The sequence below is a fragment of the Mobula hypostoma genome, chromosome 5, assembly GCF_963921235.1.
Source record: "Mobula hypostoma chromosome 5, sMobHyp1.1, whole genome shotgun sequence".
Taxonomy (NCBI): domain Eukaryota; kingdom Metazoa; phylum Chordata; class Chondrichthyes; order Myliobatiformes; family Myliobatidae; genus Mobula; species Mobula hypostoma.
In genome coordinates, this window is record NC_086101.1 from 140,474,171 (window position 1) to 140,501,975 (window position 27,805).

Sequence of the window (27,805 nt, forward strand, 5' to 3'; positions counted from 1 at the left end):
AAGGAAGTTGATGAAGGCAGTAGATGTTGCGGACATGGACTTCAGCTGCTTAGCAATCAAGATGAGATAGTAAATTAGATTATACATTGGCTCTGCGGGAGAAACTAGAGAGTGGTAGTAGATGGCTGCCTCTGACTGGAGGCCTGGGACTAGTGGAATGCTGCAGGGATCGATGTTGGGTCTGTTGTTGTTTGTCATCTATATCAACAATCTGGATGATAATGTGGTTAACTGGATCAGCAAATTTGCAGATGACACCAAGATTAGGGGGTGTAGTGTACAGTGAGGAAGACAATCAAAGCTTGGAAAAATGAGTTGAAAAATGGCAGATGGAATTTAATGCAGACAAGTGTGAGGTGTCGCTCTGTGAGAGGACCAGTCAGGATGGGTCCTATACAGTGAGCATCAGGGCACTGAGCAGTGCGGTAGAATAATGGTGTCAGGGAGTGCAGGTCCATTATTCATTGAAAGTGGTGTCACAGGTAAATTAAGAAAGCTTTTGGCACAATGACATTCATAGATCAAAGTACTGTGTGTAAGAGTTGAGATGTTATGTTGAAGTTGTAAAAGATATTGGTGAGACCTAGTGTGTGCAGTTTTGGTCACCAACCTACAAGAAAGATGGAAGTTTTCTTTGTACTCTTTCAGTCTTATTTACAGGGATGGTGCTGGGTCTGGAGGACATGAGTTATAAAGAAACTGGGGAGACTCTGCTGCTCTTCAAACAATCCCATTCATTCTTTAATTCCTAAGATTGCATAACGTCTCAAAGATAAACTCATTTACTGTCACAAGTACCGAGGTAGAGCGAGAAGCCTTGTTTTGCATGCCATCCATACAGAACATTACATCGTCACCAGTACACTGAGGAAGTACAGTTACACACAAAGTGCTGTGCAAGCAGACAATAAGGTACAAAGCCATGAAGCATGACTCCATCTATGCCCGCACTTCCAGACTGAAAAACAGCTTTACCCCCCAGAGCTATAATTGTTCTGAACCAATCGATCAAGCATCATCCATAAATTTGTTATATTGCTACTTTTAATACTGGTTTTATGGCTGTCATGCATCTGAGTTGCGCTTTTGTACTGCTGGACGTTGCTTGTACTGGCTGGTTACTTGATTTTATTTATTGGTTATTTATTTTATTTGTTGTTTTATAGCATTGAGTACGAGAGTTGCAAACTCATTTTCGCTGTATTGGTGCATGACAAATTGCACTATGCAATGACAATAAAGACATTTCATTTCATCTTGTGGAACAAGATGCCTGATTCATAGCCTTATAATAACAACTGTCCTTGAGCTTGGTGATATGTGGTTTCAGGCTTTTGTGTCTTCTCCCTGATCTGATTATGTCTCAGAAGTAAAAGTGAGATCTTAGGGATTCAGTTTCAGGATTGGGACTTGAACACACACATTTCTGAAAATCAGGAGTTGACTACCTTGCCCACTGAGCCAGAAGATGTTTAAAACCAAACACTGCAAGTCAAATTCAGAGTTAAAGTTTTGCATAGCAAAAGTTCAGGTAATCTTACTCACTGAAGTAACCCATCTGCTGGGCCTTTTTCCAGCACATCAGAGATGATGATCGAGGTTTCACCGTTCTCAAAGTTGGGGTTATCTCTTCCACCCGAGACTGCTATACCAAATCCCCGTTTGGAGTCCTGGGGAAGAGTGAAATAACAATGTTTGCATATTCAGTTAAACAATTATTCACACTGAAATTTTAACAATTAATACAAGAACAGCTTTCAAAGAAACATCTTAAGATTTTTAAAAAATTAGTTGAAGTTGCTTCATCCACAGGGCAGCTAAACGCTAACTGTTATAGATATCCAACACTATAACTGCTGGTGACGCAAGAGACTGCAGTTGCTGGAACACGAACGATGCAAAGTGCTGGAGAAACCCAGCCGATCAGGCAGCATCTATGGCGGGAAATGTGGAGAGCCGATATTTCCAACTGGAACCCATCTGCAGTGCAGCATCTCAAATGGACCAGAGTGACTAGGCCAAAGTTTCATGGCTGTCACATAAACTTAGCAACACCACTCAACTTCCTTTATATGAGAATTGAATAGGTGTTTAATAGCGCCATCTATATTGAATGAGACAAATCCAATTCCATTTGATGAAGACAAATGAAGACAGACTAAGATATCAGTAGAAAAGAATATTAAAGTTAATTGATCCACATCTGGTTTTGTTTTTTTTGAGAAGAAACTTCTCTCAAAGTAGGATGTTATCAATCTCATGAAATGAAAATTAATCCAAAATATCTGTGGACAGACATACCATTTGGAAATGATTTGACTATTAAAAGAACATTTGTCAGTTGCAGAATTAAATCAATTAAAAAGGATATACACACAATGCCACACCCAGAATATAAATCTTTCATTTTAAAATAAGAGTCATAGGAGAACGAGAGACAGGCATTCAGACACAGGAAATTGCATGGCCATTCATTTACATAGTGTTTAATTACCCAAAGGAAACTTACTTTTTGTAAAGTCACAGTGAACTGTTCCCATATCACTTCTTCCATGACTGTGGCCTGTGGGAAAACAACAACTGTTTGTAATACTCATGACAGTTCTTACAACACAACAGACATTTGTCCCATTTATGCTCCATATAAGCTTCCATCAGCCCTTCTTATTTCGCCATGTCAGCAGACCCTTCTGTTACGTCCTTCTCCTGTGACAGAGGGGAACTACAGGGAGGTAGTCACCCCAAGGCAACAAGAGGCAGACAAATGGGTAACTGTCAGAAGAGGGAAGGGAGAATGTCTGATAGTGGGGAGCATCCCTGCGGCTGTCCCTCAACAACAAATAATCCATTTTGAGTATTGCTGGGGAGGGGGGAAACAACCTACCTGGGGGAAGTAACAGCGGCCATGCCTCTGGCACCGAGTCTGGCCCTGTGGCTCTGAAGGATAGGGAACTGAAGAGGAGGGCAGCAGTAATAGGGGTCTCTATAGGCAGGGGGACAGGTATACGATTCTGTGGGCGCGAAAAGGAAACACGGATGGTAGTTTGCCTCCCAGCTGCCAGGGTCCACAATGTTTCTGAACGTGTCCACAATATCCTGAAAAGGAAGGCTGAGCACCCAGAACTCATGGTACATATTAGTACAAACGACATAGGTAGAACAGGGAAGAGGCCCTGAAAAAAAAATACAGGGAGTTAGGAAGGAAGCTGAGAAAAAGGACCTCAAGGCTAGTAATCTTGGGATTGCTGCCTGTGCCAGGCGACGGTGAGGATAGGAATAGAATGAGGTGGCAGGTAAATGTGTGGCTGAAGGATTGGTGCAGGGGACAAGGATTCAGATTTCTGGATAATCGGAACCTCTTCTAGGGCAGGTGTGACCTAGTCAAAAGGGACAGATTGCACTTGAATCCGAGGGGAACCAATATTCTTGCAAGTAGGTTTTCTAGAGCCGTTGGGAGTGGTTTAAATTAATATGACAGGGAGATGGGAACCAGTATAACAGAGCTGAGGATGAGCCAGCAGGTTTACAAGTAGATGATGGATGTAACATGAATGTGAGAAAGGACAAGCCAATGATTAGGTACAAAGGCAGACAGAACGAAGAGTCCCATTGTACCACAGAGGCAAATTCCAAAAGGATGAAAAATGCAGGACTGAAGATGCTCCATTTAAACATGCACAGCATTCAGAATAAGATTGATGAACTCGTGGTGCAATTAGATATTGATCAGTGTGATGCTGTGGGCATCACTGAGTTGTGGCTGAGAGAAGGCCATAGTTGGGAGCTTAACATCAAAGGATACACTTTGTATCGAAAAGACAAGCAGGACGGTATAAGCAGTGGTTTGATTCTGTTGGTAAGAGATGGAATTACATTTTTAGAAAGGTGTGATATCGGGTCAGAGAATGTTGAATCTTTGTGGGTGGAGTAAAGAAACTGCAAAGGTTTTTAAAAAAACACATATGGGAATCATATAAAGGCCTCCAAATAATAGTCGAGATGTAGGGTTGAGATTGCAAAGGGAGCCGGAAAGGCATGTAATAAGGGCAATGACACAATTGTAATGGAGGACTTCAATACGCAAGGGGATTGGGAAAATCAGGTTGGTGCCAGATTGCAAGAGAGGAAATTTGTTGAATGCCTGCGAGATGGCTTCTTAGGGCAGCCTGTGCTTGAGCCTACTCGGGGAAAGGATATCTTAGATTTGGTACTGTGTAATAACTCAGATCTTATTAGGAGCCCTTTACATTAAGTGATAATAATATGATTGAATTCATACTGCAATTTGAGAGGGAGAGTACATTTATCAGTATCGCAATGGAATAAGGGGAACTGCAGAGGCATAAGAGAGGAGCTTACCCAGGTGGACTGGAGGGGGATACTGGCGGGGATGACGGCAGAGCACAGATGGTTGAAGGTTCTGGGAATAGTTCACAACGTGCAGGATAGGTATGTCCCACAGAAGTTGTTCTTAAATGGCAGGGGTAGGCAACTGTAGCTGATAAGGGAAATTAAGGACTGCATAAAAGCCAAGGAAAAGGCATATAAGGTAGCAAAAGTGAGTGAGAAGTTGGATGATCAGGAAGCTTTAAAATCCAACACAGGGCAACTAAAAAAGCTATAAGAAGGGAAAAGCCTAGCCAATAATATGAAGCAGGATAGCAAAAGTTTTTTTCAGTTATATAAAGAGTAAAAGGGAGGACAGAGTTGATGTTGGTCCACTGGAAAATGATGCTGGTGAGGTAGCAGTGGGGGACAAAGAAATGGTAACTGAACTTAAATGGGAACTTTGCATCTGTCTTCATTATGGAAGACACTAATGGTGTGTCAGAAGTCCGTGAGTCTCAGGGAGCAGGATTGAGTGCCATTGCTACTACAAAGGAAAAAGTGCTGGGCAAACTAAAAAAGGTCTCAAGGTGGATATGCCACCTGGACCAGATGGTGGACTACATCCCAGAGTCCTGACAGAGGTTGCTGAAGAGATAACGGATGCATTGGTCATGATCTTTCAATACACACTTGATTCAGGCATGGTCCCGGAGCACTGGAAAATTGCAAATATCACTTCACTCTTAAGGGAGAAGGAAGGCAAAAGAAAGGATATTATAGGCCAGTTAGCCTAACTTCAGTGGTTGAGAAAATGTTGAGAGTCTACTATTAGGGATGAGGTTTCCAGGACTAATGATAAAATATGTCAAAGTCAGCATGGTTTCTTGTTAGGGAAACCTTGCGTGGCAAATCTATCAGAGTTCTTTGAGGAAGTAACAAGCAGAGTGGACAAAGGAGAGGCAGTGGATGTCATTTACTTGGATTTTCAGAAGGCATTTGATAAGGTGCCATACATGAGGCTGCTTAACAAGATAAAACCCCATGGCATTACAGGAAAGATGGATGGAGGAATAGCTGACAGGCATGAGGCAGTGAGTGGAAATAAAAGCGCCTTTTCTGGTTGGCTGCCAGTGACTAGTGGTTTTCCTCAGGGGTCAGTACTAGGACCACTACTTTTCACATTGCTTGTCAATTATCTAGATAATGGAATTGATGGCTTTGTGGCAAAGTCCACAGATGATAGAAAGATAGGTGGAGGGGTAGGTAGTGCTGAGAAAGCAGTTCGATTGCAGCAGGACTTGGACAAATTGGAAGAAAAGAGGCAGATGGAATACAATGTTGGGAAAAGTATGATAATGCATTTTGGTAGAAGAAACAATTGTGGTGACTATTATCTAAATGGAGAGAAGGTTCAACCATCAGAGGTGCAGAGGGTCTTAGGAGTCCTCGTGCGAGACTCCCAGAAGGCTAGTTTACAAGTTGAGTCTGTGGTAAAGGCAGCAAATGCAATGATAGCATTTATTTCATGGGGAATAGAATATAAAAACAAGGAGACAATGCTGAGCCTTTATAAGACTCTGGTCAGGACACAATTAAGAGTATTGTCAACAATTCTGGGACCCATATCTCAGAAAAGATGTGTTTCATTGGAGTACAGAGGTGGCTCACGAGCATGATTCCAGGAATGAAGAGGTTAAGATCCGAGGAGGGTTTGGCAGCTTTGGGCCTGTGCTCACTGGAATTTAGAAGAACGCAGGGGGATCTCATTGAAACCTATCAAATGTTGCAAGGACTAGATGAGGTTGATGTGGAGAGGATGTTTCTTATGGTGGGGGCATACAGAACTAGAGGACACAGCCTCAAATTGAGGGGAACCTTTTAGAGTGGAGGTAAGGAGCAATTTTTTTTAAGCCAGAGACTAGTGAATCTGTGGAATGCACTGCGGTGGAGGCCAAGTCCGTGGGTATATTTAAAGTGGAAGTTTATCGTTTCCAGTCAGGGCATCAAAGGATGTGGTGAGAAGGCAAGTGTGTGGGGTTGAGTGGGATCCAGGATAAGCCATGGTGGAATGGTGGAAGAGACCTGATGGGCTGAACGGTTTAATTCTGCAATGTCTCATGGTATGTTTATCCAGCTTCTTTGGAGAATTTGTATTATTCACTTTAACTATTCTACATGGGAGTGACTTCCATAGATACGCCACACCCTGAATGAAGTAATTTCATTTGAATTTCCTATTAGATTTACTGGTAACCATCTGTTAATGGCTCCTTGCTATACCTTCTCTTTTTATTGATCTACATCCATCCTATTACATTCATCTATAACTTTGTATAATTCACTGGCCTGGAAGAACTATTCACTTCTGAAACAAACAGATTTGACACAACTTCCACTGAATTGCAGCTTTGGGTTCAAAGGAAGCTCAATATATATTTGTTTTTTCAGTTCTATTTTAAGAAATGAATCAAAAATGTTAAACAACAGGTACTTAGTTACAGAATGGATATCAGAAACTATACAATATCTGCCTGTTCTTCTTTATTTAACACCCAAAAAGGGCCAAGTCAGCCAGCTCTGGGTTTTATCCACTACCATTAAAAATGAGCCTGAAGTCCTTGCAGCTTCCATAGCCAACCATCATTGAAAAGTACAAGCAGAAATAACAGCAACACAGCCATGCCTTTCAACTCAAGAACAGGGGAACCATCTGCTATTCAGGATGATGCAAGAAATCCAAATTTCTTGATGAAAGGTGGCCCACAGACTCTTCAGACCAATATTCAACCCCCAGTCAACAAACCCCTACCAGATTTCCAGGAGATCACATTGTTGTATGTGGGAGCTTCCTGTGAGTATTTTTCATGTCACAGAAGAGCGGTGACGATTATTAAAGCTGAGAGGCCATGAAAGGTTTTAAAGAATTATAGGTTCTGCTTTTCTTTATATGCTTTAAAGATAAATAAGCCTATCAAAATTTATCACTCTGCAACAATAATTCAACTATATCAGCCAGTTTGAAATCCATGAGAGTATTGTAGTCTCTTGGAGAATGAGATAAGGTGGAATGTGAATTGAATTGATTTAACTCCCAAGACCGCAAATTAGTGTAGTTGCTAGAACACACACTCCCATCAGTAACTTCAGGAAGATAGGGAGTAATATTTGAGTATAGCAGACTGTCCCCGATTGGTGTTTGTGCTTTATGTGAACTTGTACTCACTGTGCACCTTACCCCATTCCTCCCTTCCTCTAAAATGCAGCTGTTTAAGCAAGTTGCCTGCATTCACACCACTATGGATTATATAAGAACGTAAGACCATAAGATATAGGAGCAGGATTTTTGTGAACCTCCTTTGAACCCTCTCCAGTTTCAGCACATCCTTTCTAAGATAAGGGGCCCAAAACTGCTCACAATACTCCAAGTGAGACCTCAATAAAATCTCAACATTACATGCTTGCTTTTATATTCTAGTCTTCTTGAAATGAATGCTTTGCATTTGCCTTCTTCACCACAGACTCAACCTGCAAATTAACCTTTAGGGAATCCTGCACAAGGGCTTCCAAGTCCCTTTCCACCTCAGAATTTTGTATTTTCTCTCCATTTAGAAAATAGTCAACCCTTTCATTTCTTCTACCAAGTGCATGACCATACACTTCCCACCACTGTATTCCATCCGCCATTTCTTTGCCCATTCTCCCAGATCCTTCTGTAGCCTCTACTTCCTCAAAACTACCTCCCTCCACACATCTTCAAATTGTCTGAAAACTGTAACAAAGCCATCAATTCCATCATCCAAATCACTGACATACAACATAAAAAGAATTGGTCCCAACACAGACACCTGCAGAATACCACTAGTCACCAGCAGCCAACCAGAAAAGACTCCCTTTATTCCCACTCTTTGCCTCCTGCCAATCAGCCACTGCTTTATCCATGCTGGAATCTTTCTGATAAAGTTTAAGGGAAAGGGGGATTCTCAAGATTCCCATAAACAATAGATTCCGTACTGACTATGTCTGTGACTGCAGTGTGTTTGAATAATGTCTCACAGATGCCTTCTTTGGAGATGATAAGGGTTAAAGTTCGCCCAGATCTACATAGATGTCTCTGGGCTTTTCACACCTTTTGATTTTGACAAAAGGCAGTGCCTGATGGAAATTGGACAGAACATTCTTTTCTTAATTAAAGCACAAATCTGACGGATGTTCTTATCTTTGTAATTAAGTTGTGGCTCCAGCAAACCAGGTAGGACATTCCTTTCTTTAATTAAGGTGGCTGGAGTGTCTAACAAATCGATTGTACTTTTGTTCTCTGTATCAATAATCCACTGACTTGACCAGAATGGTTATCAAACTGATCGTTCTTTTGTATCGGTGGCCTTATAACTTCTGACAATTCTGACATCGGGCAGTGAACCTGTAGAACCGCCGGGGAGATGAGAAAAGTTCTTTCCCTGATGTCGGGTCCAAGTTCACTTGCCGGCTGAGCTCGAAGAAATAAACGGGTGGAAAGATAAGTAACGATCTTTTTGTGCTGTCGTTATTTGATCCAGCAAAGTTACGTTTACATTTCCTGGTAAAATTTTTATAGGTTCCAGCACATGTAGGTGTGAAGGGGAATGAGAGGGTGGATGAGTTGGCAAAGAAGGCGTTAAAGAAAGAAAATATAGAAATGCACATTAGTATCAGTAAAGCAGAGGTTAAGTGTGTAATCTGAGAAAAAAATCAACCAAATGTGGCAAGAAAGATGGGACAGGGAGGCATTTATATCAAATAAAAAAAAGTGTTGCAGGTACTAGGGTAGGTAGTGGATACGGAAGAGAGGAGAATGTGTGGACTAGGTTAAGGCTGGGGCACTGTACGTTAAACAAAACATTGAAAATGATAGGGAAACACCAGGCAGGATTGTGTGAGGAATGTCAGGAAGAGGAGTCAGTAGAACATGTAGTTCTGAGTTGCAGGAAGTATAGGATACAGAGAGAGTTGATGATAATCAATCTAAGGGAATTGGGGGTGCAGGAATTCACATTAAAAGGGTTGCTGGGCATGGGTGAGAGAGCACAGGTCAGGGTATTTTTAGTTTTCTTAAGGGTACAGGGTTTTTTTAATAGGATATGATGAATAAGCAGGGATAGGGTACTAGGATGGCCAAAGATGGGAGGATAAAATGTAGATTAGAGTATATTCAGTATGTGTGTATGATTGGGTGAAGGAATTTGGAACGTAAGTCTATTGCACACTGCGGAGCAGAAGGTGGCGGTAATGCCCCATTAAGCTGGGTGCCAACTGCGAGGAGGGGGGAGAAGAAGAAGAAGGAGAAGAAGAATATTTCCTGTAATACCATAAACTCATAGTTTGTTAAGCAGCCTCATGTGTGGCACCTTGTCAAAGGCCTTCTGAAAATCCAAGTACATAACATCAATTAATTCTCCTTTGTCTATCCTGTTTGTTGTTTCTTCAAAAAAATTCCAACAGATTTGTCAGGCAAGATTTTCCCTTGAGGAAACCTTGTTAACCACAGCCTATTTTATCATATGCCTCTAGTATCCCAAAACCACATCCTTAACAATTGACTCCAACATCTTCCCAACCACTGAGGTCAAACAAACAGGCCTGTAATCTTCTTGAAGAGTGGAATGACATTTACAATCTTCCAGTCTTCCAGAATCATTCCATAATCTAGCGATTATTGAAAGATCATTACTAATGCCTCCACAATCTCTTCAGCCACCTCTTTCAGAACCCTGTGGTCCAGGTGACTTATTTACCTTCAGACCTTTCAGTTTCCCAAGAACCTTTTCTCTAGTTATTGTAACTTCACACACTTCATAATCTCTGATATCTGTAATTTCAACCACACTACTAGTGTCTTCCACAGTGAAGGACGAAGCAAAATACTTATCCAGTTCATCCGGCATTTCGTTGTCCCCCATTACTACCTCTCCAGCATCGTTTTCCAAAGGTCCAATATCCACTCTTGCCTCTCTTTTACATTTTATGTATCTGAAGAAATTTTTGATATCCTCTTTAATATTATTGGCTAGCTTACTTTCATATTCCATCTTTACCTTCTTAATGACTTTTTTTAAAGTCGCCTTCTAAAAGCTTCCCAATCCTCTAACTTCCCACTAATTTTTGCAACACACATCAAAGTTGCTGGTGAACGCAGCAGGCCAGGCAGCATCTCTAGGAAGAGGTACAGTCGACGTTTCGGGCCGAGACCCTTCGGCGAAGTCCTGACGAAGGGTCTCGGCCCGAAACGTCGACTGTACCTCTTCCTAGAGATGCTGCCTGGCCTGCTGCGTTCACCAGCAACTTTGAAGTGTGTTGCTTGAATTTCCAGCATCTGCAGAATTCCTCGTGTTTGAGTCCCACTAATTTTTGTTCCGTTATATGCCCTCTCTTTGACTTTTAAATTGACTTTGACTTCTCTTGTTAGCCACAGTTGTGTCATCTTGCCTTTAGAATACTTCTTCCTCTTTGGGATGTATATGTCCCGTGCCTTCCGAATTGCTTCCAGCAATTCTGGCCACTGCTGCTCTACTGACATTCCTGCCAGTGCTCTTCTCCAGTCAATTCTGGCAAATTCCTCTCTTATGCCCCTGTAATCCCCTTTACTCCACTGTAATACTGATACATCAGACTTTAGCTTCTCCTTCTCAAATCTCAGGGGGAATTTGATCATATTATGATCACTCGCCCTAGAGAGTCTTTTACTTTAAGCTTTTTAAAATCAATTCTGGTTTTTGCACAATACCCAATCCAGAATAGCTGATCCCCTAGTGAGCTCATCTCATAGGCATTCCCCAAATTCCCCCTCTTGGAATCTGGCACCAATCTGATTTTCCTAATTACCTGCATACTGAAATCCCCATGACTATTAGAACATTGCCCTTTTGGCATGCATTTTCTATCTCACATTGTAATTTGTATTCAATAAATTGGAGTTAAGTTTATTCTCCTGACCCCATTTGATTTATTTTCTATAAATGCTGCTTCTTTTCCTTTGAGTTCCTCAAGGTTCATGGCTTTTTCTTTATTTACAAGAATTTCTTTTAAAAAAACTTGCCATGGTGTTTTTCCTATTCCTTTCAGGCTCAATTCTGATTCCTTTAAGGATTTCATAAACTATACACCAACACAGCAGGCAACTTGTCCACAAGCTCCAACAGCAATGAGGCAAAATCCAAACAATCTGCTTTTAATTTCAAAAAATATTCCCTTATTGATAGAATTTGCAAAGGTACAACACAGAAATTCATGTTCCTGATTTTAGTACAAGCCCTTAATCACCATGACCTTAATCTTCCTTTATGTACATTAATAGAGCCAACAGCATGAAGTGTTTTTTTCTTTAAAAAAAAACAGGTTCCAGGCCCCAAACTAGGTCTTTCTCCCTGGAACCTGTGGTACCCGCAGCAAGTTTCAGCTTATACCACAGCACAGTTATTTGAGTGTGATGAACTGCAGTATTTTTTAGAGAGCTAAGAACTTTTTTTTAAAAAGACCATTCTTTACTTAAACATGAGGAAATCTGCAGATGCTGGAAATTCAAGCAACACACACAAGATGCTGGTGGAACGCAGCATCTATAGGAAGCGGTACAGGCAACGTTTCGGGCTGAGACCGAAGAGCCTGAACGGTCGGTCACCTGTACCTCTTTCTATAGATGCTGCCTGACCTGGTGCATTCCACCAGCATTTTGTGTGTGTTGCCATTCTTTACTTAAACTTGTCAAAAATTTTAGATGTCGTGCAGAATCTTCACAAGCTTCTAAGAAAACAGAGGCACTGCCGTGCTCTCTTCATAATGGCACTTGTGTGCTAGACCCAGGACAAGTCCTCTGCAAAGATAACACCAAGGAATATCAAGTTTCTAACCCTCTCCACCTCTGATTCCCCAACGAGAATGGCTCATGGACCTCTGGTTTTCTCCTGAAGTCAATAAGCAGCTCCTTGGTCTTGCTGACATTGAATGAGAGGCTGCTGTGGCACCACTCAGCAGGTTTTCAATCTCCTTCCTATTTGCTAATTCATCACCACCTTTGATTCGTCCAACTACAGTGGTGTCGGCAGCACATTTAAATATGGTGCTGGAGCTGTGCTTAGCCTCACAGTTATAAGTATCGATGGAATAGAGGAGGCGGCTAAGTATACAGCCTTATGATGCACTTGTATTGCTGGTGATTGCGGTGAGATGTTGCTGCCAATCCAAACTGACTGGGATCAGTAAGTGAAGAAATCAAGGCTCCAGCTGCACAAGGAGGTATTAAGGCCAAGGTCTTGAAGCTTATTGGTTAGTTTTTGAGCGGATGATAGTATTGAGCTGTAGCCAATGAAGAACATCCTGATGCATGCATCTTCACTGTCTGGATGTCTCAAGGTTGAGTGAAGAGCCAAGGAAATGGCATCTGCTGTGGACCTGTTGCTCTACTGGGCAAACTGGAGTTGATTCAAATCACTTTTCAGGCAGAAGTTGGCGTGTTTCATCACCAATCTCTGAAAACACTTTATCACTGTGGATGCAAGTGCTGCTGGGCAATAGTCATTGAAGCAGGCTACCACGTTCTTCTGAGGCACTGGTATAATTGAAGTCTGCTCGAAGCAGATGGGTACCTCAGACTGCTGAAGTGAGAAGTTAAAGATATGGATGAACACTCCAGCCAGTTGATCAATACAGGTGTGTAGTGCTCTGCGAGATCCCCCGTCTGGGCCGGATGCTTTCCGTAGGCTCACACTCATGAAGGATGCTCTCACATCAGCCTCAGGGACTGAAATCACAGTGTCCTTAGGGGCTGTGGGAGTTTGTGAAATTGCCTCCACACTTTGAAAGTCAAAGCCAGCATAAAGGGCATTGAGCTCATCTGGGAGTGAAGCCCTGTTGTCACCTACGTTGCTTGGTAGGTGATAGCATTTAAGTTGTGCCAGTGTAGTTAAGCATGTTTCTGTGATTCAAGTTTGGTTGGGAATTTCCACTTTGCTTGTGAGATGGCTTTCCAGAACTCATACCTAGACTTCTTGTATTTTACTTTTTCGCCACTTTCTGATGCTCTGCAGATTGCACATCTCATGGTTCATCCAGGTTTTCTGGTTGTGGAAGACTCTAAATGATACTGTAGGGACACACTTGTCTACAACTGTTTTGTAACGTCCATGACAACCGTGAATTATTGGCTCAGATCCTCTGACATATCCTTGAACACAGCTCAGTTCACCAACTCGAAACAATCCCATAGCCGCCCCTCTAATTTCCTCGACCACCTCCTCATCTCCGGAGCCTTGCTCTTTAGCCTCCACCTGTATGCAGGTAGGAGGAAAATAGCCAAGTGATCAGATTACCAAAATGCACTCGAGGCATGGAAAGATAGTGCAAGGTAGTTCACAGTGAAAGACATCATTCTAATTATGTCAGCATGACCTTAAATTTACTTCCGTATATATTCCAAGAGTATCAAGTCCGAGGTCTTCTTTTTAAAAAGAGATGCAGAGTCTAGTTCTTCAGTTTGAAATGACCAGAAGGAGTTATATTGTAGCTGTTCCCACAGAGTCTTCAGTATTTCAGTGTACCTGTCTGTATTATGCAGTTCCTGGTAACCCAAGACTGAGAAGTTTTAGAAAGCAATGCACTTGAGTCTGCCCAAGTTATTAAACTTCCAGTAGCAGTTGATGTTTGTTCTGACTGAGCATCCCTGGGAATAGTTTATAGAGCAGTCTTGTCTTATGCAGCACAAGGGGGGCACTGACAAAGACCAGTGCATTCCATCCCGCATCTGCTTGGCAAACTCATCTTCTTGGAGGACAGTCATCTGTCTCAACTACACCATAAACTGCATGATAGCTAGCTGCGGGTCGCCGAAAGACTTGAAACTGATGGATGGTGGAAGGGTGCGGGGGGAGGGAGAAAAGCGGGTGTCCTACTTGCCACTAGCTTTGCAAAACCTTTGAACATGTTTGAAAGCTCTTGTGTCCAGACAGGGCCAAATGACTAAATGACTGATAGCCAATATGGGAACTATCCATCAGATACACTGTTTCCTTCTCTCAACGGGCTTGTGGATCTCCAATACAGTAGCATGCAAAAGTTTGGGCACCCCGGTCAAAATTTCTGTTACTGTGAATAGTTAAGTGAGTAGAAGGTGAACTGATCTCCAAAAGTCATAAAGTTAAAGATGAAACATTCTTTTCAACATTTTAAGCAAGATTAGTGTATTATTTTTGTTTCCTACAATTTTAGAGTGAAAAAAAGGAAAGAAGCACCATACAAAAGTTTGTGCACCCCAAGAGATTTGAGCTCTCTGATAACTTTTACCAAGGTCTCAGACCTTAATTAGCTTGTTAGGGCTATGGCTTGTTCACAGTCATTATTAGGAAAGGCCAGGTGATGCAAATTACAAAGCTTTATAAATACCCTAACTCCTCAAACCTTGTCCCAACAATCAGCAGCCATGGGCTCCTCTAAGCAGCTGCCTAGCGCTCTGAAAATTAAAATAAGCAATGCCCATAAAGCAGGAGAAGGCTATAAGAAGATAGCAAAGCGTTTTCAGGTAGCCGTTTCTTCAGTTCGTAATGTAATTAAGAAATGGCAGTTAACAGGAACAGTGGAGGTTAATTTGAGGTCTGGAAGACCAAGAAAACTTTCCGAGAGAACTGCTCGTAGGATTGCTAGAAAGGCAAATCAAAAACCCCCGTTTGACTGCAAAAGACCTTCAGGAAGATTTAGCAGACTCTGGAGTGGTGGTGTACTGTTCTACTGTGCAGCGACACCTGCACAAATATGACCTTCATGGAAGAGTCATCAGAAGAAAACCTTTCCTGCGTCCCCACCACAAAATTCAGCGTCAGAAGTTTGCAAAGGAACATGTAAACAAGCCTGATGTATTTTGGAAACAAGTCCTGTGAACTGATGAAGTTAAGATAGAACTTTTTGGCCGCAATGAGCAAAGGTATGTTTAGAGAAAAAAAAAGTGCAGAATTTCATGAAAAGAACACGTCCCCAACTGTTAAGCACAGGGTGGATCGATCATGCTTTGGGCTTGTGTTACAGCCAGTGGCACGGGGAACATTTCACTGGTAAAGGGAAGAATGAATTCGATTAAGTACCAGCAAATTCTGGAAGCAAACATCACACCAAAGATGAAATGAGGATGGCTTCTACAACTGGATAATGATCCTAAACACACCTCAAAATCCACAATGGACTATCTCAAGAGGCACAAGCTGAAGGTTTTGCCATGGCCGTCACAGTCCCCCGATCTAAACATCATCAAAAATCTGTGGATAGACCTCAAAAGAGTAGTGCATGCAAAACGGCCCAAGAATCTCACAGAACTAGAAGCCTTTTGTAAGGAAGAATGGGCGAAAAGCCCCCAAACAAGAATTGAAAGACTCTTAGCTGGCTACAGAAAGTGTTTACACGCTGTAATACTTGCCAAAGGGGGTGTACTGACCATGCAGGGTGCCCAAACTTTTGCTTCGGGCCCTTTTCCTTTTTTGTTATTTTGAAACTGTAATAGATGGAAATAACGTAATCTTGCCTAAAATATTAAAGAAATACATCATCTTTAACTTTATGCCTTTTGGAAATCAGGTCATCTTTTACTTGCTTAGCTATTCACAGTAACAGAAATTTTGACCAGGGGTGCCCAAACTTTTGCATGCCACTGTACCAGCCACTGTGTAGTCAAGGAGCTCTGTTCTGCAAAGTCCTCGGAGGAGCAGAGTGCCATTGTATGAAATGTTCCAAATCAACACTGGCCATGCCTATTAACACCACAGGCACGAAGAGACACTTCGCATTTACCAGCCCAGGGTCAAAACATGCAAAAGAATGAGGCTCAGGTATAATGGAAAAACTTGCTTACCTCACCGTAGGCAATAGGTAGAAGCAACTTCATTACTGGAATGCTCTGCCTGACATGCAAATTCCAATATGGGAACCAAACTAAATACTTCACCAAAAGAAACATTTGGAGGGCTACTAGTAAAACACATTAGCAGTGCAGGGGAGATCAAATGGTACCAAAACAATCTTTCTAAATAATCTGCAGAGATGCAATGAATCATTCTACGATTCATTAGGTATAAATCAAGATGATTTAAAAGAGGCTGCATACACAATTACTGCTAATTGATATATTTGTCACCATTTGTTTAATTCTATTTTGCATTTGAAGTAATTTGTTGCCAGCACAACAATTAAATCTCTTTAGCTAGCAGCATTATACCTGTTTAAACTGCAGAAGTAGATAACCAGAATGTTTAACTACCAGAGGCAAACTTCAGATCACCTTATAACAGAAAGGGAAAAAGTACACAAAGCCCAATTAAGACGGACAAAAAGTTTGAAACCAGAAAGAAGAGGCAAGTAACTCACAAATCTCCTGTAAAGCCTGAACGAATGCATCAGATGGGCCCATTTTCTTTGCAGTGCTTGTAGGGACTTCATACCGGAGTGCAATGCTGCACTATAGCGATCACCCAGAGCTGGTCAGCCTCACGCCTGGGATACATCCATTTCCAGAATTTATCAAGCTGGATTACATAACCTTAATACACTGCTGCCCTACATGCACCACAAATCCAGCCAGTTCTATTGTACTGGGGAGGCACAACAACCTATTGAGGATGCATGTCAGTCACAGAACCTTGGCTGCTATACTAAAATTCAGTGCATTATAACACCATACACACCAAATAGGGACTATGGTGTATGATCACTGCAAATAAAACAGCTAATCATATCCAAACTTATAAATAAAGTGTAGATGTGTGTTCTACTAGTTGTTCAACTTAAAACTAAACTCGCTTTTTCATCCACTACTTATAAAAGACTAAACCTCAACATTATTACAATGATGGATTAAATGAGGGAACTACAGGAATGATCCAGTTATGTTAACTATTATGTTAACTATTTCCTGCCCACTTGGGTAAATCACATCTCTAGAATCAAGAAAATACTTGCCCTTCACACCAGTGTGCGAATCAATTCCCACAAAAAGTCTTTAAATGAAAAGATCAAATCACAGTGTTTGCATGCATAATATACCCATGTAAATTTAACGTCAAACAGAGCGACAGATTTAAACATCAATTCAAGTTACTGCTAAGATTAGACAATGTCCTCAGCATAGATGTCTAAAGGATCTCTAACAGTAGATGGGTAAATTCAGAGCAAAGGAGTACTACAAAGCTGAAGGCTACAGGCAAGGCAGCTCAGGGGCTTCATTAAAGAGATACCAGGGCACAACAGGAGGCCATTCAGCAGAGGACGTTCAGCGAAGCACTTCATGCAAAAAATAGGTGATGGAAAGCTGGAACACTCTAAACCAGTGGGTGCTTTACAATATCTATAGAATCAGTAGTTTGATATCACTGACTTTAAATATCAGTTGCTGCTCTCTCCACAGGTGTAGCTTGACCTACTATTTTCAGTATACCAAAGGGAGTCAAGATCATAAAACCCAGGATACCTCCATCCAGAATGATGGCAAAACCCAGCAGCCAAGAGCTAAAGCAAAGACTGACACATACTGTATGTAACCATGTCCACCCAGGTTCGCCAAATAGATGAAACAGTTCTGCTTTCAAGTTCCTAGGTGTCAAGATCTCTGAGGATCTAACCTAGTCCCAACATATCGAAGCAGTTGTAAAGGCAAGACAGCCTTAGTAGTTTGAAGAGATTTGGCATGTCAACAAATACATTCAAAAACTTCTATAGATGCATCGTGGAGAGCATTCTGACAGGCTGCATCACTGTCTGGTATGGGGGAGGGGGGCTACTGCACAGGACTGAAAGAAGCTGCAGAGGGTCATAAATTTAGTTGGCTCCATCTTGGGTACTAGCCTACAAAGTACCCAGGACATCTTCAAAGAGCCGTGTCTCAGAAAGGCAGTGTTCATTATTAAGGCCCTCCAGCATCCAGGGCATGGCCTTTTCTCCATTTTCTCACTGTTACCATCAGGCAGGAGGTACAGAAGCCTGAAGAGACACACACAGCAATTCAGGAACAGCTTCTTCTCCTCTGCCATCCGATTCCTAAATGGACATTGAACCCTTGGAAACAACAGGAATGCTGCAGATGCTGGAAATTCAAGCAACACACATCAAAGTTGCTGGTGAACGCAGCAGACCAGGCAGCATCTGTAGGAAGAGGTGCAGTCAACGTTTCAGGCCAAGACCCTTCGTCAGGACTAACTGAAGGAAGAGTGAGTAAGAGATTTGAAAGTTGGAGGGGCAGAGGGAGATCCAAAATGATAGGAGAAGACAGGAGGGGGAGGGATAGAGCCAAGAGCTGGACAGGTGATAGGCAAAAGGAGATACGAGAGGATCATGGGACAGGAGGTCCGGGAAGAAAGACAAGGCGGGGGGGGGGGGACCCAGAGGATGGGCAAGAGGTATATTCAGAGGGACAGAGGGACAGAGGGAGAAAAAGGAGAGTGAGAGAAAGAATGTGTGCATAAAAATAAGTAATAGATGGGGTACAAGGGGGAGGTGGGGCCTTAGCGGAAGTTAGAGAAGTCGATGTTCATGCCATCAAGTTGGAGGCTACCCAGACGGAATATAAGGTGTTGTTCCTCCAACCTGAGTGTGGCTTCATCTTTACAGTAGAGGAGGCCGTGGATAGACATGTCAGAATGGGAATAGGATGTGGAATTAAAATGTGTGGCCACTGGGAGATCCTGCTTTCTCTGGCGGACTGAGCGTAGATGTTCAGCAAAGCGGTCTCCCAGTCTGCGTCGGGTCTCGCCAATATATAAAAGGACACATTTGGAGCACCGGACGCAGTATATCACCCCAGTCGACTCACAGGTGAAGTGTTGCCTCACCTGGAAGGACTGTTTGGGGCCCTGAATGGTGGTAAGGGAGGAAGTGTAAGGGCATGTGTAGCACTTGTTCCGCTTACACGGATAAGTGCCAGGAGGGAGATCAGTGGGGAGGGATGGGGGGGACGAATGGACAAGGGAGTTGCGTAGGGAGCGATCCCTGCGGAATGCGGGGGGGGGGGAGGGAAAGATGTGCTTAGTGGTGGGATCCCGTTGGAGGTGGCGGAAGTTACGGAGAATAATATGTTGGACCCAGAGGCTGGTGGGGTGGTAGGTGAGGACCAGGGGAACCCTATTCCTAGTGGGGTGGCGGGAGGATGGAGTGAGAGTAGATGTACGTGAAATGGGGGAGATGCGTTTAAGAGCAGAGTTAATAGTGGAGGAAGGGAAGCCCCTTTCTTTAAAAAAGGAAGACATCTCCCTTGTCCTAGAATGAAAAGCCTCATCCTGAGAGCAGATGCGGTGGAGACGGAGGAATTGCGAGAAGGGGATGGCGTTTTTGCAAGAGACAGGGTGAGAAGAGGAATAGTCCAGATAGCTGTGAGAGTCAGTAGGCTTATAGTAGACATCAGTGGATAAGCTGTCTCCAGAGACAGAGACAGAAAGATCTAGAAAGGGGAGGGAGGTGTCGGAAATGGACCAGGTAAACTTGAGGGCAGGGTGAAAGTTGGAGGCAAAGTTAATAAAGTCAACGAGTTCTGCATGTGTGCAGGATTGAACCCTTGGACACCACCTTACTTCTTTACTATATATTATTTCTGTTTTTGCATGATTTTTAATCTATTCAATATATGTATACTGTAATTGACTTACGTTTTTTTCTATATTATGTACGTCATTGAACTGCTGCTAAGTTAACAAATTTCACGACACATGCCAGTGATAATAAGCCTAATTCCAATTCTGATTCTCATGATATTCCCATGTCTATTTGTTTCATTCCAGGAGATATCCGGAAATGGATAACAGCACTGGATAAGGGACCAGAGAATGTCCAAGTAATGAAGACCTGCTCTCCAGAACTAGCTGCATTCCACCCAAGCTGCTCCTCTGTAGTTATGGTACTGACATCAATATGGACCAAACAAATGAATTTTGAATACAAGGCAAGAGCAACAGCTCTCGAGATCTATTCAGCATTGGGTTGAAGGTGATTCTGAGGAACATTGGCTGAAAATGAAGTTAGTGTCCATCAAGCAAAAACGCTTCAGAAGTTGAAGTCATACCTCATTCACAGGAAGATGGTTGTGGTAGTTGGCAGTCAAGTCGTCCCAGCCACAGGATATTATTGCTGCAATTCCTCAGATTAGTGTCCCAGGACCAAAACACGTTTGGTTGCTTTAAAGACCTTCCCTTCCATTAAAAGTCAGAAGGTAGGCAATGAAAAATGTTTGCAATTCCATGACAAATAAACTAATTCATGTCTGCAAGTCTGAAAACAACACTCAGGTCTGGGCTCAGTAAGTGGCAGGTAATACTTGCATCACAAAAGTGTCAGCTGATGACCATTTCTGACAAGAGGAAGCCTAACCAATATGCAAATGCAATATCTTTGTCAAGACCCCCCCACAAACAACACTGAGGGCCGTCACTGACCAGAAATTCACCTGAAACGACTACATAGTTAGTACAGTTCTAAGAGCAGGTAAGTGGCTAGCTGTCCTGTGGTGAGAGAATCAGCACATGGCATTTTAAAGCCTCTCCGTTACCACAAGCAGGAGCATAATCCGTTTCACATGCTTGGATGAGCACATCAAATGCCAAGAAGCTCAACATCATCTGGGACAAAATAGCTGGCTTCGTTTTTATACCACTACCCCGCTAACCCTCCACCAGAGGCTGCAGTGTGTATGACCAGCAAGATGCACTGCAATTATTAGTCCTGCCTACACGGGCAGTACCTCCAATCCCACAACCTCTACCACCAAGGACAAGGGCAGCAAGGCATATGAAAACACGATCTGCAAACTCCTAAATCACAAAACATTGTGACATGGAAATATACTTGCTGGCCCTTCACCACCCGTGACACCCTTCCTAACCGTGCTGCAGGAGTACCCCCAACAGTAGAAGTACAGCAAGTCATTACCACTTTAAGGATACCTGGCTCGGCAATGAACTTCGACCTCATTCATGATTCTGAAAAATCACAAAATAACCCAGGAAACACACAAGGCAAGTGGATGGAGTTACGATGCAGGTCCCCAACTAGCCACTTAGGAGGCTGATTGGTCCCCCTGTTCAAATATAGATTATAAAACATAATTTAAAGAGCATACGCATGCCAGTCAGGAGATTCAGCATATTGTGTTTCGTCCATCACCACAAGCCACCTTTGTATCTCTGCACAAGTTACCTATTAAGATGCTGTGCCTCATCAGGCTGACTGGGCTTCATTAAACATTTCCAAAACCAAGAGCAACCAGAATTAAAAATAAACACATGCACAGCTCAAATAGATTTTTACCAAACCAGGGAGCTTATGGTTGTGGAAAAAGCTGCATTACATGCTAAATTATTCAAGTTGCTTCGATTTTCCTTGGTTGCTGTTTTAGCACAGTACCCAACAACTGAGTAGCAGGGTGCAGATCTCGGCAGGATTGAAAACTGCTGCAGTAGTCATCAAAATAACATGGAAACCATGCAGAAAGTACCAATCTACAAGTAAAAGCACACACACACAAAAAAAATCAGATTTTAACATCTTAAATAATATTTTAAAAGGGAGCTGGAAAGTGAACAATTACTATCAGTGGCAAGTGATCCCTTCTGAAAGGTTGTACTCGATAGTGATCAATAGCAGAAACTCGGTCAGAAAGTAGAAAAAGAACAAATACTTTGTAGAATAATCTGTCACAGTTCTGCTGCACCTTTCACAAAACTGCTAAGACTCAGTATGAAATGACTTTGGAGTGAATTTTTGTTTTAAAAATGCAGTTGCCAGGATTTTAAATAGAACAAAATGCTGGAAACACAAAGAGATGCAGAGATACAAAGGTGGCTTGTGGTGATGGACGAAACACAATACGTTGAATCTCCTGACTGGCATGCGTATACTCTTTAAATTATGTTTTATAATCTATATTTGAATAGGGAGACCATTCAGCCTCCTAAGTGGCTAGTTGGGGACCTGCATCGTAACTCCATCCACTTGCCTTGTGTGTTTCCTAGGTTACTTGGTGATTTTTCAGAATCATGAATGAGGTTGAAGTTCATTGCCGAGCCAGGTATCCTTAAAGTGGTAATGACTTGCTGTACTTCTACTGTTGGGGGTACTCCTGCAGCACGGTTAGGAAGGGTGTCACGGGTGGTGAAGGGCCAGCAAGTATATTTCCATGTCACAATGGTTTGTGATTTAGGAGTCTGCAGATCGTATTTTCATATGCCTTGCTGCCCTTGTCCTTGGTGGTAAAGATTGTGGGATTGGAGGTACTGCCCGTGTATCTCCACCCTGCCACCTGTTTCTGTCATTGTAATACAGTAAAAAGGACACAAAGCTCCCACACAGAAACGTGAGAACAGAATGTTCTAGACATAGTGACTTAAAGACAAATGATGGCTGGAACACCAGAGAACAGTCCCCTCTTCTCTGTACCACAAAAACCTTGCGTGAGCAGTCAGCAACCCAGTGCAGAGCTTCATTCAGAAAGCAGCACATCTAAGAGTCATGCTTTTCCTCTGTTAACAATGAATCAATAAACTGATTTAAGGAAATTATTTTTATTTACAAAGTATCCACTATTTTCAAAGGTCACAAAAGATTCCTGTGAACTAATAATGAGATTTGACACATTAAAATCACCAGGCAACGTGCCGTGCTGAAGCACAGATAAAAGGTGTTTGCCAGTATGTTGTCGTGTCTTACTTCAACTGCTAACCTCAAGTATCAATTATAATGCTGCCTTCTTTACAAACAGAACATGTTACTACATCATTAAGTGTCTGTCTACTATACAAGTAAAGACATGTGGCACAGAGATACAAAAGAGGAGCAAGGCGCTGCTTCCCTTCCCTGAGAGACGACAAGTGGAAAGTTAAAGGACTGAAGGAGGAAACTGATGGGAGAGGACAGTACACCATGGGAGAAAAGGGAAGGGGGGGGAGGTGATGGGCAGGTAAAGAGAAGGGGTAAGGGGGAAACAAACTGGGGAATGGATAAAGAGAAGGCACGTGGGGGAGAAATTACCAGAAGTTAGAGAAACTGATGCTCATGCCATCAGCTTGGAGGCTACTCAGACAGAAGACGGGGTGTTGTTGCTCCTCCAACCTGAGAATGGCCTCACCAGGACAGCAGAAACGGCCATGGACTGCAACTTGTCAGAATGGGAATTGGGATGAAAACGGTTGGCCACTGGAAAATCCTGCTTGCTGCAGCCGAAGCAAAGCTGCAAAATTCACTTTCTAAAGCACTGTACCTCATTAACGCTCCCTTCTTAAAAATTGCATCTTTCACTGAACGCTAGCCCTAATAGCAGTGAAAACTAGATGCCACACAACAAGATAATTCTTGGGTGAAGTGTCTTGAAACAGGCTGCTCTTATAATTTAAAAACGCACACACGAGGAATTCTGCAGATGCTGGAATTTCAAGCAACACACATCAAAGTTGCTGGTGAACGCAGCAGGCCAGGCAGCATCTCTAGGAAGAGGTACAGTCGACGTTTCAGGCCGAGACCCTTCGTCAGGACTAACTGAAAGAGGAGCTAGTAAGAGATTTGAAGGTGGGAGGGGGAGGGGGAGATCCAGAATGATAGGAGAAGACAGGAGGGGGAGGGATGGAGCCAAGAGCTGGACAGGTGATTGGCAAAAGGGATATGAGAGGATCATGGGACAGGAGGCCAAGTTTGAGAAGTCAATGTTCATGGCATTATTGACTTCTCAAACCTGATGGCATGAACATTGACTTCTCAAACTTCCGCTAATGCCCCACCTCCCTTCGTACCCCATCCGTTATTTATTTATATATACACATTCTTTTTCTCTCTTTCCTTTTTCTCCCTCTGTCCCTCTCACTATACCCCTTGACCATCCTCTGGGCTCCCCCCCCCCACCTTCTCCCTGGGCCTCCTCTCCCATGATCCTCTCATATCCCTTTTGCCAATCACCTGTCCAGCTCTTGGCTCCATCCCTCCCCCTCCTGTCTCCTCCTATCATTTTGGATCTCCCCCTCCGCCTCCCACTTTCAAATCTCTTCCTAGCTCTTCTTTCAGTTAGTCCTGACGAAGGGTCTCGGCCCAAAACATCGACTGTACCTCTTCCTAGAGATGCTGCCTGGCCTACTGCATTCACCAGCAACTTTTATGTGTGTTGATGTTATAATTGCAAATGTGTTACTAGTCCAGGAACAAAGAGCCACATGACCATCAGTGAGACTATTTCAACTTGGGACTCTAGGAGGGCAGAAAAATCGATCATGCAAAAACTTCACCAATCTCTAATATCTGAACAATTCTGCTGAAAGTCAGCCGTGTTATCTAATAACCTTTGCGACCTTTAAAAAAATGCAACAAATGGTCCATTGAAACATGTTGAAAGAGTTCCAACAGAATCCACCCAAGGGCTTTAAAGTAAACAATAACAATTTTTAAAGAGTCAAGCCTGTGATTGTTTTTTTCTACTGGGTTTGGTTCTATTTCTGCAATAAGCAGCAGAGACTAGGAAATATGCTCACCCCCACCATTCTGCTTCAGAAAAACTACATGTACCCCTGAGGAAAAAACAGCACAATAAACCAAAATACAAAGGAATCATCAGAATGAAATTAATTTCAGATCTCAAGCAAAGCTTTTCAAATGAATTGCTTTGGCTTTCTGAAGACTCACATTTTTGTCACAGAATGCAAGGCAGCAAGCCAAAGTTGTTTGGGGTCATTGACTTCATTGTCAGCCGCAGTTTTAAAAGAGAATAAAGTTATACAGTTTGAGCAACTTATCAGTCTGAAAAATAAATGTATTCAAATATTCCCAAAAAAACAGCTACAAATCTCATTGCTGCATTTTCAACTGATCATTTCAAGGAAGTTTAGTGGTTCACGTCACAGGCAGCATGATTTTTACCAAAACGAGGTGAGATTACACAAGGCCCCGTGTTTGTTAATGAATAATGCAACTGATTCGACAGATTCCATGTCAAGTAACAGACTCCCTTTATACAGTGCACTTCAGTGCCTTGCGATAAAACATTTCCCTTTTGAAGTGCTTCAATACTGGAAACCTGGCAGGCAACTGCCCACAACAGATTCCGGCAGATAGAAATTTGAAAACAAGGTGATTGTCACGTAATTTTGGTTTTGGCATAAATATTAAATGAGAATACAAGGAGAGCATTGAATTAAAGGCTGGAACAAACTAAATGTGATAATGCAATTAAAGGCAAAACTCTCATCTCTTTGGAATTCCAACTATTTAACTTCTGACCTCTTACAGTTAAAGTTCACCAGGTTAACACAGGTAACTACCAATACAATAAGGAGAATGCAGAAAGGCAGTCTAAAATCCAGCAGTGGGAGGTAGACTTCTAAACCAGGAGGCAGAGGCTAAACTGGGGGGACAGAATCCATTAAAACTATTACATTTCTGCTCTCTATGCAAAATTTCACAAAATTATAACCAGGTTTGTAGCTGCAACTCAGTAGACGAATTATCCAAATACTTTAAAATCGTGAAAAATGTACAGGTCAAAATCATACACAAATGGATGCCTCACAAAGAAGGTACACAAGTAACTATATGTCATTAGGAGTTTGAGACTGGTACATCAACAAAGACTCTAGCAAACTTCTATAGAAGTGTGGTGAAGAGCATACTCACTAGCTGTATCACTGCCTGGCGTAGAGGCTCCAGTGTGCAGGATCAAAAGAAGACGCAGAGTGTTGGACTCAGTCAGTTACTGGCACAATCCTCCCCACCACTGAAGACAACTTCAAAAGGCAGTGCCTCAAGTTGAGTCATGCTTAGTCAAGGAACTTAGAAAAATAGAGGGTTATGGGTAACCCTAGGTAATTTCTAAAGTAAGTACATGTTTGGCACAGCTTTGTGGGCTGAGGGGTCTGTACTATGTTTTTTTCTATGCTCTCTTCTCACTGATACCATCAGCAAGGTTGCACAGGAGTCTGAAGATCCACACTCGACATTTTAGGAACAGCTTCTTCCCCTCCAAGATCAGATTTATAAATAGTCCATAAACCCCCTTCCTCTTTCACGCTTATTTTTTGTAACTTTACCTACTGCTGCCACAAAACTAATTTCACAACATATGTTAATGATAATAAACCTGATTCTGAAAGAGATTATTTATTAGCCTCTATTTTGTCCCCTTCTTCTTTTCCTCAACGTGAAAGCATCTACTTGCTCAAATTCTTTCACTAACATTACTGTTAAAAGTCTAATTCAGCAGCAGGACCCAATGAAAGTTAAAGACTACTCCATTACCAAGATTTTCCATGCTCTCCTTGTGTACAAGATGATGAGAGGCATTGACCGTGTGGATAGTCAGAGATTTTTTCCCAGGGCTGAAATGGTTAGCATGAGAGGGCACAGTTTTAAGGTGTTTTGAAGTAGGTACAGAGGAGATATCAGAGGTAATTTTTTTTTATTACACACAGAGTGGTGAGTGCGTGGAATGGGCTGCCGGCGACAGTGGTGGAGGCGGATACGAAAGGGTCTTTTAAGAGACTTCTGGACAAGTACATGGAGCTCAGAAAAATAGAGGACTATGGGTAACCCTAGGTAATTTCTAAGGCAAGGACATGTTCGGCACAGTTTTGTGGGCCGAAGGGCCTGTATTATGCTGTAGGTTTTCTATGTTTCAAACTAGATCTTCATTTCTTCCTCTCAGCACAAGTGCACACTCAAGTATGTTCATTACATGCTCCCCGCAGACTGGTTATCATTCCACCATTCCCAGGTGAAAGGACACACGTATATCTACTTACTCATCTGAAATGTCAATTAGCACAATGCAATAACAGCTTGAGAGCAGAGTTCAGGGTTCAATTCCAAAGCCGTCTGCATGGAGATTGTACGTCTTCCCTATAAATGTGCAAGTTTAGTCCGGGTGCTCCAGTTTCCACCCACAGTCCAAAGATAGAAGGTTAATTGGACATTGTAAATTATCCTGTGATTAGGCTAGGGTTAAACCGGGAGTTGCTGCTGGCATGGCTGGAAGGGCCAGAATGGCCTATTCATGCTGTTTCTCTAAATAAATACTAAACATCTTACAGTGAAAGGTATACTTGACAACCACTGCATTAAAAGGCAAATTTTTCCACCGCTGCTCTGTTAGCTACATGTATGGCATCTCACCCTTAAAAGATTCACATTATGATATTTGCATTTGAATTAATCTCAGGTCAGGGATGAATGTTAGAAGCATATAGTTATTTGTTTTAAAGTAGGCTTCTTTGATCCAGCCATGTCACACAATTACTGCTGCCAAAAGAGAGAAGTTTAAAGGTAGTAGCTGTTTTCGATGTTTGATTTTAAGAATTCTTCCCTATCTTTAGTCTCTCTGTCCTCCTCTCCCACTTACCCCTAACCATTCCCAACCCTAAAACCTCTACTCATTCTCCACTGGATTTGACCAATTTCCCTCCACCATCAAGTCTCTGTTCATTCACTCTCAAAGATGACATCTTATTTGTTGACAAGC

General features: G+C 42.4%; 1 protein-coding gene across 5 annotated transcripts in view; it reads right to left on the reverse strand.

The window, feature by feature from the left end:
* tjp2a (tight junction protein 2a (zona occludens 2)) overlaps nt 1–27,805 on the reverse strand; it is a 160,577-nt gene that overhangs the window by 77,543 nt on the left and 55,229 nt on the right. For 4 of the 5 annotated variants that reach the window (XM_063049073.1, XM_063049072.1, XM_063049071.1 and 1 more), the window contains exons 2-3: nt 2,510–2,563; nt 1,546–1,670 (exon numbers count right to left, since the gene is read on the reverse strand). In XM_063049073.1, coding sequence (XP_062905143.1) covers nt 1,546–1,670; nt 2,510–2,554 — 170 coding nt within the window. In that variant the 5' untranslated portion in view covers nt 2,555–2,563. Of the gene's footprint in view, nt 1–1,545; nt 1,671–2,509; nt 2,564–16,704; nt 16,791–27,805 lie in introns of those variants that run through there. The other variant, XM_063049070.1, reaches the window with a different exon arrangement.